Source organism: Vulpes vulpes, chromosome 9 (genome assembly GCF_048418805.1).
Source record: "Vulpes vulpes isolate BD-2025 chromosome 9, VulVul3, whole genome shotgun sequence".
Taxonomy (NCBI): domain Eukaryota; kingdom Metazoa; phylum Chordata; class Mammalia; order Carnivora; family Canidae; genus Vulpes; species Vulpes vulpes.
The window spans coordinates 22,014,321-22,026,628 of NC_132788.1; the positions used below are offsets into that span (position 1 = coordinate 22,014,321).

Genomic DNA, 12,308 nt, shown 5'->3' on the forward strand with positions numbered 1-12,308 from the left:
ATTCCAAAAGTTGGCACCATCCTCAGACCCTAACCCAAGTTGACAGCTGAGTAATGATTCAGTGGCACATACACAGGGAAAAATCAGTCAACAATTTAAAAATGCATGCGTTACACACAATCGTTTAAAGGGGAGCGGGTTCTGTGGCCCTGTTCCTCTCTTCTATGAAGAAAAGCAAAGTGAGACTGATCATGTTGACCCCAGTTTTCAGACGACTGCATTAAGAGCCAGAAACTGCTTAGAACACAGCTCAGATTCCAGGGCAAAGGAAAGGCTTGGTGGAAGGAGCCGGGGAGCTTTCCACTCCCGTTCCAGCCATGGGCTGCCTGGATGTCTGCACTCCACGAGCTGTCCCTGGGAAGAGCCTCCTTCTCCCTGTGCCCAGTACACTCCCTTCCTTGTCCCTCGTCACTGTCCCATCCTCCCCACGTGGAACTCAGTGCTTCCAGACTGGAGGGAGTCAAGGAGGCAATGAACTGAACACTCCAATTTGTTCTATTTGCTCTCCTATGACTCAATGTATGGATCTTCCCAGGAGTAATTCTCACAAAGGGAGGATGTTGCCCAGGGAATGACCCTGGTGGTGGTGCCTCAGGGTGGCGGAGATCATTTGGAAGGTAGGGGTTGAGTATGGTTATGGAGTGTCTTGGGTTCAGGTCCTGGTTCTAGAAATTCTAAGTTAAAATTCCTTCCCCAGACATTTGAGGAGTAAGTGATTACATGACATGCTGGATATAAAGGGGCTGGGTAACTTTTGAGTGGGCAAAGCCATCCTGACCATCTATCCCCCCACTTTCAGAATGCTTCATCAGAACTATTCCAAGATCACCATGCACAGCCATGCTGAGCTGCCTGTGAAATCACCTTGCCAAGCTTGGCTGGCTCATTCAGGGAGAGGCAGGTCTGAAGACATCCTATACGTGGGTATAGTTTTTAAGACACAGATAAGTGGTTATTGGGGGGGCTTTACTGGAGATGAACTGGGAGGATGTTGGGGTAGACAACATGGTAGAGGTGGGTGCTGATTTCCAAGCCTTAGTCATGCCCTTAGATGGAACTGGCCCTGCAGACTTAGGAGGACCTAAAACGTGGCCAGTGTGAGTCTCACGGGGCCAGGCTCCAACTTAGGAGCTCCAGCTACTGAGTGCTTCTTCACATCACTGCTGCCTGTGGGTCATGTGCCCTTGAGGGTCTGACTTTTTATCATTTCCCCTGGAATCTGGGCCAAAAATCTTGAGCTTGCATTAACTCCTCCCTTTTCTCTGTCCCCCATGCTCCCTTACTCACCAAAGCTCATCATCGAGGTGATTCTTTCTCCTGTCATGTCTCTGCCTCGTTCCTCACGGCTCCCATGCTCACTGAGGTCTTGCTCCCAGTCTCTTTAAAGATCTCCTTGTCTGCGGTCTCTCTAAAACCCATTGTGCACATGGCTGTCCCATTAATCTCGTCAGAATCTAGTGACCTCACAGCCTCTGAGATCTTTCATAGCACAATGGGCCAACACCCCTCTATCGGAGACCCCTGCAGATCATCCCCCATCTGACCCCTTCTGCAAACTCACAGTCGGATACTTCTGGAAATAAGCCCTCCTTTACCTCGACAAAAACATTATCCTGTATTCCCAAACATCCACCAAATCTCTTCCTTTCCAAGAGCCCTGTCCCCTACAGGCCTGACGCTCACCTCCACACACACCGTTCTGACCTCTCAGGGTATCTGAGCAGAGCCCCCAAATCTCAGAGCTGGAAGGCCCCTCAGACATAACCATGCACCAAGTTGTCATGGGAGCACCCCTGAACCCGGGCAGGCCACCTTGTGAGCTACTCATGGGGCCTTGTCATTCATCTTGTGTTGCAGCAGTCCCCAAAGAGGACAGGCCTGTCTGTAGGGCCAGAACCCCACCTTCTGTGACCCTGTGCCTCACATGGCACCTGGCACATCATAGAGATTCTACGAATGACTTGTGGGCACTTATAGAAGCCGTTATGGTACCAGCAGTCCTAATGGGACCCAGCTGAGCTTTTTAAGATCTTGACTCTTTATATTGTGACTTGTGACTCGCTCATCTTTTCTGTCACTAGAGCAGGCCAGAGCATGGAGGCGGTCTGGGACAAGGAGAAGCAGGGTCTTTTCTCCTCAACTGTGAAAACAGGTCCAGAGCCCTCATCTACTCCGCTTCTAGTCTGGGGTGCCAGCTTCTCTTTCAGCCCATGTTCTACATGGAAGATGGGGAGAAGGAAGAGGAGGATGGAGAGAACCCTGCACCCTGTGCCCAGCCTCCCCCCACACTGTCCCCAGTGCGGCTCTGCCCCCAAGGGGGCTGCCCATGAACTGTGCCAGCTGGAAACATCTCCTGAACAGGATGAAGGATATATGACTGAACATTTGGGAGAAATACCAGGGTTCTTCTGGGGACCAGCCAACAGGGAGGGAGAAGCAATCCGTTCTCTCTTCCTGGATCCTGGAATGAGTGATGGGGTGGAGGACCTGCCTGTGCTGGAACCAGGACAGGGACAGCTGATGAACTGGGCCTGAAGCCAGCAGAACAGCAACCAAAATCGTAATATAAATACCACCTCCTGCACCACGCTAATCCAAGGGCGGCTGACCAAGGTGGAGTCCCTCAATTAACTACCCTACTTCCACCCTCGACGTCACTGGGGCACTGGGCTGCCAGTTTTACCTCTACAGTTTTGCACGCTCTCCCATGTCCTTCGCTACGTGTGTGGGGCAGGGACTGTCAGCTGTGTTTCCCAGCCCTGGGGACACTTGATCCAGAGGCATAAGGGGCTGTCTCCAGCTCCCGCCCAACCTGCCGGGGTGGCTTTCCTCTGGGCCTCCTGGGCTAAGGGGTGGTGGGCCAGGCTGGGTGGCACTGCTAGTGCTCAGGGCCTTCCGAGCAGGGAGGCCGATGCAGAAGGCCACCAGACAGACTGCCGTCCAGCCCACCTAGGGAGCAGCCACCCGGGCTGTGCTTCCTAGTCCTCAGTGAGGTACAAACACTAGTTACATATGGCCCAGTTCACAGAGACACTTGACACTTCCAACATGTCCCTGTGCACTAGAGGCCAGAGTTGGAGCCCAGGACCCAAGGCCTCACTCCATCACGTCATCCCTCTGTAAACACGGCTGGGCTCTCTACTACATGGTGTGTTTTCTTGAAAAAGCAGCTCACAGGTAAGTCTGCTCTGCCAACTTGTTGTCATGAATTGAGAGATGTATTTTTGAGACCCAGCTGGGTCCCTGGCTTGGGATTTGAGTCACCTCCCTCTCTGGGCCTCACATCCTCAACTGTAAGGCAAGAGGAGAGGACTAGCTGATTGCAGAGCCTATTACTACTGTGATTCTATAACCATCCATCTAGCAAACAGGCCATCTGAATATGGCTGAGAGTCCTGCCTTCCTGCCTGGTTCACTCCTTCCCCCTCCTGTAGGCCTCCCCTTTCTGGTTATTTCCCTCCTCCTGGTATGCCCTCCTTCATCTGGTTATCTCTCCCTTCCTGATATGCCTCCTTTCTCTGGTTATCTTTCTCCCTCCTGGATGCCTTCTCTCTCTGATCATCTAAGTTCTCTGCTTCTTTCAAACCACAGACAGATTTCAACGGATGTGATTAATACTGAAAATCCAAAGCGGAAAACAGAAAGTACTGCTGGGGGTGTATATAAAAGAAAAACCAGAGGCAAAATTCATAGAAAACTGTATAACGAAGTGAGAGAATGAAAACCATTTGGGGTCAAGCTCCAGAATAACATAAATAAGGTCATATTTGAAAAATACACATAGTTGAGTATTTCTGGATTCTGCACCAGCCAAGGGCAAAGAGTGGAAGAGTGTGAGTATATGTGTGAGCGTGAATGTGGGTGCATGTTTGTGTTTAAAGGCTAAGAGAGGAACTGGACAAAGTTAGGGCAGAAAGGCCATTCCAGAGAGCAGTACGGAAATGCACAGAGCTTAGCTGGTAAACCATTCCTTATCCAAAAGCCAGGGTAGAGTTTTGTCTCATTAGAGTTGAATGGTAATTACACCAGATATGTCCAACAGAATCCTCGGGAGTCATTCCAGTTGGGCCCCTGGCAACCATGAGAGAAGGAGATGGGGAAGGGAGGTGCCCAGTGCGGTGGTGATTCTGGGAGCCAGAGGGACTGAGGGGCGTTCATATCCAAAGTACAGTGGCCCATCATGAACCCGAAGCTTGAGGACTGGAAGGCAGGCCTGGGCAGCATTGACACGAAACTTCCAGTTCCAGGGAACAGAGTGTGAATCTTTTGGCAAGATTCTTTGGTAAGAACCTTTTGGTAATCTTTGGTAATGACCAAAGAAAGACTACTTGGAGAATCCCACTGGAAGAAACTTCACAAATGAATGCCCAGAGCAGCTTCAGTTCAAGCCAAGGAGAGCGCGCTTGCAAATTATAGAAGCAAGGCAGGATGGGAAATCTCAGAGAGGCCCAGGAGGAGGCACCAGCCAGAGGCCTGGTGACCTCTGCTGACTGCAAGAGGAAGGAAGCGGGAAGGGGCTACCCCCAAGGACCCTCCAAATGGAGTCCAAGGGACCACCCCCTCTTCTCCCTTCATTGCTCAGAGCTGGCAACTTTCCACCCTAGAAATCAGGATGGTCAGGTGACAAGAACATGGTTTCTGAACCAGGAAGACCTATATTCACACCTTGACTTGGCTACTTGCCAATTGTGTAAGAAACAGTGGGAAAGTTATTCAAGTTTCTCATCTATAAAATAGGGACAGTCATACTGTTTGGCAGGATGTGAGGATTAGTAGTCTTTGATGTCTACTGAGAGAATTAATGTCAGCACAGCGTCTGGCTCAGAGTGGGTCATAATTCAGTAGAGTTGCTATTATCAGTAACTACCTGACCGACTGCTATGGGCAGAGAAGACCAAAGAAAAGAGAAGATGGGAAAATGTTAAATCCCAGGGGTGTGGATCTAGAAGAATGAATTCTACCTCCTGTCTCCCTTTCATTTCTGCGAAGTGAAAGCCCGAGTGACCCAGGAGAAGAAAACCAATATTCTGACTGCTTAGGTTGAAGATCTAACATTGCTTCACAAACATTTATGGGATCCCAGTTATGTGCACTGGACTGTCAGGTATTGGGGGGAGCAGGGTGGGACACAGGAGGGCGGTCTGGGGTGTAGTGCACTGGGTTCAGTATCCTAGCCTGATCATTGAATTACACACTTCAATGGGCGAATGCCGCAGCATGTAAATTAAACCTTATTAAAACTGTTTGAAAACAGAAAATCCTGGGTCAGATCATTACCAGCTGCGTGGCCTTGTGTAAATCAGGCATTTCCTCTGGGAGCCTCACTTGTTTTTCTGCAGGAGTCCTACCCTGCCCCCAATAACAGAGTCTGCCTTCAACCAACCTCACAGTCAGTCATAGGGACCCACTCTAAAATGAAATGATGTACCCCAAAGCAGTCTGTGGACTGGAAAGTACTATGCAAATGGAAGGCTCCATCATTACTCTTTTCTGCCCTGAAAAGAATGGAGAAGCTCAGAGGAGGGAGACTTCAGTGAGCTAGAGGGGCCAGTGCGGTTCTTGCAGGAGGTTGGTTTGAGTGAGATCTGAAGGATCTGGGGATCTGGATGATAATGAGGAAAAGGAAGGAGGAGGCACCAGTAGGAGCAATAGCTAAAGTAAAGGATGGCAGTGGGAAGGGCGGGCTATGTCTCTGGGGCAGTGACGAGACGTGTCCCACTGGACTGGATGCTTCTCACAGGGCAGGGGGATGGAAACTGGCTGTTTATGGACAATACACCACCTACAGAATTAGACAAATAAAAGTTACTAGAACATTCCATGTTTCTGGTTTCTTGTGAAAAATGGGAAGACTTTGTGCATGTCAGGTCCATATTTCAGCCTGGCCAAAATCGAGTGGACCTGCCATAAGCCGCTACTACTCCTCTGACACCAAGATCACTTTACTCATTGACATTGCTCGACTTGCTCCTACAGACTGTTCCATTTGTAACCTCGGGGAGCAGGGAACAGTCAGAGAAAAAGTCAGGGAAGACAGGTGGGGGTCGGGTGTGCAATAGACGACAGCACACCATCTCTGGGATCAGAGCAGCTTGGGTCCAAATCCTGGCCCCATCACCTCCTAGTGTGAGGCTGTGAGCAGCTTCCTGAATCAGTGCTCTCACTGCTATTTTTAAAAGACATTATCTGGCCATAGCTACATTTGCAGTGAACAAGCATTAGGTATAGAATTTTCTAATCACTATGCTGTACACCTGAAGCTAATGTGACATTGTGTGTCGACTATACGTCATTAAAAATTTAAAAATAAAAGACATCATACGAGGCATGCTTCTTAAGAGGCACAGTACCTGACAGGCGGAGTCCACCGTGGTATTATTATTATTATTATTATTATTATTATTGCCTACTGCCTAAGGAGTATTTATTGAATCTGGCAGAAACTGGCAAGCCATGGTGGGGTGCTGAGCAGGAGGGTGATGTGGGAAATGTGCATTTCACAATAGGTGCCCCTGACAGTGATGTGCAGGGCAGACGGTAGGTAGCAGGAAGGGGTGAGGGAGAAGGGAGGGGGGGATCAGTTAGGTGTGGAAAAGAGAGAAGCTGGCTCTAAACGCTCTAGAGTTCATAGGCCTGGGGCAAGAGTACCAATGGAGGCTTACACTTTTGCCATTATTTTTAAGAGTTAGTTATATATGCAGCTAAGAAACTGTTAATTAAAATATGTTCTTGGGTGGCCCAGGTGGCTCAGCAGTTTAGCGCTGCCTTCAGGCCAGGGCATGATCCTGGAGACCCGGGATCTAGTCCCACGTCGGGCTCCCTGCGTGGAGTCTGCTCCTCCCTCTGCCTCTCTCTCTCTCTCTCTCTCTCTCTCTCTGTGTGTGTGTATTCTTATGAATAAATAAATAAAATCTAAAAAAAAAAAAAGAAAGAAAATATGTTCTTCTGTCTGGATGCATATAGTTCACAACAGCCGGGAAGGTCAAGTTCAAATTTGGGATTCTCCAATTCATTGTAGCTCTAGCATTGGAGGAGTGCCTCTCCTTCCCGGCCTGAGCCTGTGGCTGGACCCCTCTGCTTTTTCCACAGCCAGAAACGCTGGAAGGCTCCCGCTGGTACACCCAAGCTCTGACTACCCGGCCCCTCATTAGCCACCCTTGGCCATACTTATGCCTGGGGGGTGTGGACCCCGAGTGTCCTCTCTGGGACGTAGAAGGGAGGTTAGGTCCTCCAGGGGAGAGACCTGCACAGGCTGGGTAATGGGCACAGGCCATTTGGGCAGAAACTTCCAGGGTCCCCTAGGGCACGATTTAGCAGAGGCATTGGAGTCTTCCCAATGGCAGGTGGATTGAGGGAGCAGCAGGGGGCTCCTGAGCCCTTGGGGGAGAGAGAGGGGTCCCCAGGAAGCGGGGCCTAACAGGTGGGGCGGGGGCAGGCGGCTACCTTTGGCGAGGGAGATGTTCCTCAGCGCGATGGAGTGCTCCCAGTCCTTGAGGCGCAGGTCCTCGGTGACTGTGTTGAGCACGGCCAGCTCCTGCTTGAGCTGCAGCTCCATGCCCATGTGCACCAGCCGCATGCGGCGCGCGTCCTCGCTGGCGTTGCTCACCAGCACCTGCAGGTCCTGCAGCCGCGTGCTGTGCAGGGCCACGTCGTAGGACAGGCTGTGGTTGAGGCCGCGCAGCGCGCCGCCCACGTCGGCCAGCTCCTCGCCCAGGACGCCCACCCTGCGCGCCAGCCCGTCGAGCAGGCCGGCGTGGCGCCGCAGCAGCAGCTGGGTGCGGTTGCTCTCCACCTGCAGCTGGTACAGCTCCAGCTGCGCCGCGTCGCTCTGCTGGCCCGTGCGGTCGCGCAGCAGGGCCACCGCCTGCTCGGCCTGCGCCGCCTGCGCCTGCAGCCCCCAGAGCGCGCCCTCCAGCCGCTGCACCGCCCCCGCCAGCGCCAGCAGCGAGTCCGACTGGTTCTGCAGCGCATCCTGCACCTTCCACACCTGCTCCGTCAGGTCCGCCTGCAGCGGAGCCTGCAGCAGCCGCAGCTGCAAGTCCCGGAAGCTCTCGTTCAGCCGATTCACGTTCCGAGTCAGCGCCTTCAGGTCGTCGGGGGAGCTCCGGGGCCTGGACACTGCGGAGGGGGAGGGGGAGAGATGAGCTCCGCGGGGGAGGTGCCCCGGGCCCAAGAGGCAGGCCCCGCCACAGCCTGGCGTGCAGTAGGTGCTCAATAAACCACAGATGAAGGGAAATTAGAGGGTGACTTTGTTTGAGTGCCTTGGTACATCCCAGGCACTGCGCTAAGTCGGTGGTCCCCAAACTTGGCTGCCCATTAGACTCACCTGCTCACGTGTCCCGCCCACAAAAATTCTGATTTTTTTCCTTTTTTTAAAAAAAATAAATTTATTTTTTATTGGTGTTCGATTTGTCAACATACAGAATAACACCCAGTGCTCATCCTGTCAAGTGCCCACCTCGGTGCCCACCACCCAGTCACCCCCACCCGCCGCCCTCCTCCCCTTCCACCACCCCTAGTTCGTTTCCCAGAGTTAGGAGTCTTTCATGTTCTGTCTCCCTCTGATTGAACTGGTCTGGGGTGTAGCGTTCTTAAAAGAGCCCAAGATAATTCTAAGGGGCAGGCTAGTTGTACTCATCTAACCATTATGCATGAGGTCTATCCACATGGCATTGCCATTTCTGTATGTTGAAAATGACTGGCTATCAGCAGTTGCACCTGGTAGCCCCTAAGATATCGAGGGCTAGCCTCTCAACGCTGGGAGGCAGGCACCATCATTAACCCCCCCTTTAAGGTGAGAGCTGTTGAAGTCACCCAAGGTAGCACAGCAAGGAAGCTCAGAAGCCAGGATTCCAACACACAGGCCTGGCTTGCTCCAGAAGTGGGGTGCTTCCCTATAAGGCTGCTCCAGAATTGTTTGAAGAAACCATGCCAGCAGCAGAGTCAGCCAGGCTCTAGGTAACACTCCCAGCTTCCTGATGCCAGGGTCCCACCCCACCCCCCACAACCTCCTTATTGGGGAGAGAGTCCCTCTGGGCGGGTACAGGTGCTTTTATATACTCCCTACTCGGCCCCCTCCAACCCTTTTTCTTAATCCTCTAATTCCTTCCTCAAGCAAACAACCCATCTCAGCGACTTCACCCTTTCTCCTTAGAGAAGTTTCCTTTTCTTGGTTATAAGCAGCTATTTTACAATACTAAGGGGAGGGATGTGCATCTTAATTCCAATCCAGTGGAATTTCTCCTGGAAGCTTGTGGGCTGCACTGACTCAAGTACACCACAAACCCTGGTGCTGGGAGTCTTGGGTGCTTGTGATCAGTTTGTTGTGCATTGTCCAGGGCTGTACCCACCTCTGCTCTACACACGAGAGGAATGGAAACAAACTAGTAGTAGAAGTGGGACAGAGTCAGAGGTGGAGGTAGATGAGGCACAGGAGGAGCTCTGCCTCGGAAGTCTTGAAATGGGGGAGAGCAGGGGCCTTCATCCACAGCCTGTTCCAACAATGAGAAATTGGGATAGGATAACTCTTCCAGAACCTCAGGTTGGGCAGGGGGGCAGATAGCTGTGTGAGTGCTTGAGCCACTGGAAGACCAGCTGTTGCTGTACTTTGTGATGCTTCTGGAGGAGCCAAGTCATTTCAAATTAGATTCAGAGACTCATAGCGCTAGGTGGAGCCTTGAAATCCCCATCTCAGCTTCCTGCTCACCCAGAACTTTAATCTCCAAGAAAACCACATGCCAAGTGGTTACCCAGCCTCTGCTGATACCCGCCTCTCCGCCTTCAATTACTTGTAACTGTTGGAATGTTTTGCATTCTGTTCAGACTGGAGATTTGCCTTCCTGTAGTTTCTATCCACTAATCCTGCCCTTTGGGAGTCATATAGAGCTCGTGAAATATTTTTTCCACAAGACAGCTCTTCACAATTTCAAAATTTCTGGTTGAAAATCTGCATTTCCTGCATCTGTTCTCTCCCGACTAGGTTTTAAACCTCCATACATCCTGGCCACCCTTCCCTGCACATTCTTGAGTGTGTCAACATGCCCCTAGAGGTGGTGTGTGATCCAAGTGTGGTTTTCCAAGATGTGGACAGACTGGGCAGATCATGGTAGCAGGATCATCTCCTTCACTCTGGACATGAGACGTCATGTCCATCATGTGGCCCAAACTGCACTCTGTTTAGCTTCAGCTGGGCTTTTCAGACTTTGGCCATTGGATTTGGGTCTATGCAGTCCTTGGTGAATATTTCCCACAACTTCCAGAAAAAAACACTGAGGCCAGGGAGAGTATAAGCGAACTGCCTAATGGCATGCTTTCGGCCTCCTGGTCTAGTGGTTCATACCACTGCTGCATTGCTCTGGGAGCTTAGCTGAAGAGTTGTCAATAGAAGTAGAGGTTCTGGGGGAATGAATCTGTGACCCAGTCACCACCTAAGTAACCACAGGAACTGTCTGCTGAAGAAATCACCAAGGCCGGGACTCAATTTTAAAACCAGCATGTTTGTCCAATATTCAACCCAGATTGGATGGCAAGTATTAGAGACGGAGCAGTTGGAACACAGTCCGATAATTTAGTGCCAATCCCTGCCCACAATGCCCCTGGAGTTCAAAGAGACACCGCAGCTTATCAGATGCAATAAAGAATGCTCGGAGCTTTGCAAGTTCTGCTTTGAAAACTGGGATTTGTGAGTGACTCAAAGGAACAGGGCAACCTCCTTGCTTTCACCTCCAGGCCTGCCAGTGGCAGCATCATGAGGTAGGCAAGCTCCCTTACTCCCGCTCTCTGCGGGCTCCCCACCCCCTGCCCTCCACAGGCGGTACCCATGCCCAACTGGTGCCCTGTGCCCTTGGGGAGCCCTGGCCTTGCCCATCAGCTCCCCTCTCAGAATCTGGCAGCTCTTGGGTCCCCTCTCTCAGTCCAGGCAACTGAGCTAACACTAGCTCACACGAAAACGATGGACAGTCGGCTACTCCTTCCCTGAGAGTTCATTTGGGTCTTTTATTATTGTCCATGGCACAACCAGTATTAACATACACCCAAATGAAAGAAAGAAAGAAAAGTCTTCCACAAAGCACACTGGCTTTCTTTCTCTTGCTCCATCCATACACATCCCCAATCTTTACAGTTTGATTTCTGAGTTGCTTGTTTTTTTTCCCCCCTAATATGACTATCTCATAAGCATGTTCTAATCCTTCTCTCTGTCTTTTACAATTATAACTTGGGTAGCCCCGTAGCATCCATCAAAGGGATGTGTTGTAATTTACCCATTCTCTTACCGTTGAATTTTTTTTTCTATCGTAGACAATAAAAGCAGAAATGTCTCTCCTTGTTTTGAAAATATTCCTAACAATAAATTCCCAGAAGTTGGATTAGGGAATCAAAGGGTATAAACATTTTTGTGATTCTAAAAAACTCCAGCCAAATAACTTCCCCCAAAGTGATGCCTATTTATATGCACACTTATAGATGTTCTAGTGTGCCAGGTTAAACAGACCAGATAGTGCAACAAGTGCCACAGTCCTCATATTGTTAATGTCGCAGATATGATGGTACCTTGTCATTTTTTTATGTTAATATATGTGCATTTTAGAAGTGGCCTTTTCAAGGCAATGCATTAGCTCAAAGGAATGGTTTTGGCATATTAGGTACCCAGGCTAATCAGAACAGAAATTATTTGGAGGAGTAAAGAGTCTCTGGGCATCAAATCATGCTGTATAAGCCCAGAGCAACCTCCCTTTCTTCGGGAATCACTTACCCACCCCAAAAATGAATTATCTCCTTCCAACAGTCACAGTATGTTCTCAGCCCACACCACCACCACCACCCACCCTCTTCCCCCATTTAATTCCTTCCAGATGTTTGTTGTCCTCAACAGGGAACAATTCTTCCTTGAGTGTGACTCTCCTAATTCATGTTTATGCAAACAGTTCATTTATCTCTCTGCGTGGCATATTTTCTTTTAATGTGCTTTCATTATTCTTCAACTTTTATACTTCCACAAAGGGGATGAGAAATCAGAGAGTAACAATAATCACTGGCATTTCCCGAGGACTTGCTATGTGCTTGCAATATTCTAAGGGCTTTTCACATGAACACAATCGCTCACCGGCCCTATGAGATAAGTACTATTATGACCCCATATTCTGAACGAGGAACCCGAGGCACAAGAGATTAAGTAATTCATGGGGTCACACAGCCAGTAAAGGGAGGAGACTGACTTTGAGCCCTCGGAGTGTGGTTCTAGGGCTCCTGGCTCTTGGCCACTCTGCAATACCGCTAAAGGATAGAAGGCACAGAACAATTTTTTTTTT

General features: G+C 50.3%; 1 protein-coding gene across 2 annotated transcripts in view; it reads right to left on the reverse strand.

Moving 5' to 3' along the window:
- The window catches only part of SCARA5 (scavenger receptor class A member 5), a 121,206-nt gene that overhangs the window by 40,399 nt on the left and 68,499 nt on the right, over window positions 1–12,308 (reverse strand). For both annotated transcript variants that reach the window (XM_072719555.1, XM_072719554.1), the window contains exon 4: window positions 7,444–8,118. In XM_072719555.1, the coding sequence (XP_072575656.1) occupies window positions 7,444–8,118 (675 nt within the window). The remainder of the gene's footprint in view (window positions 1–7,443; window positions 8,119–12,308) is intronic.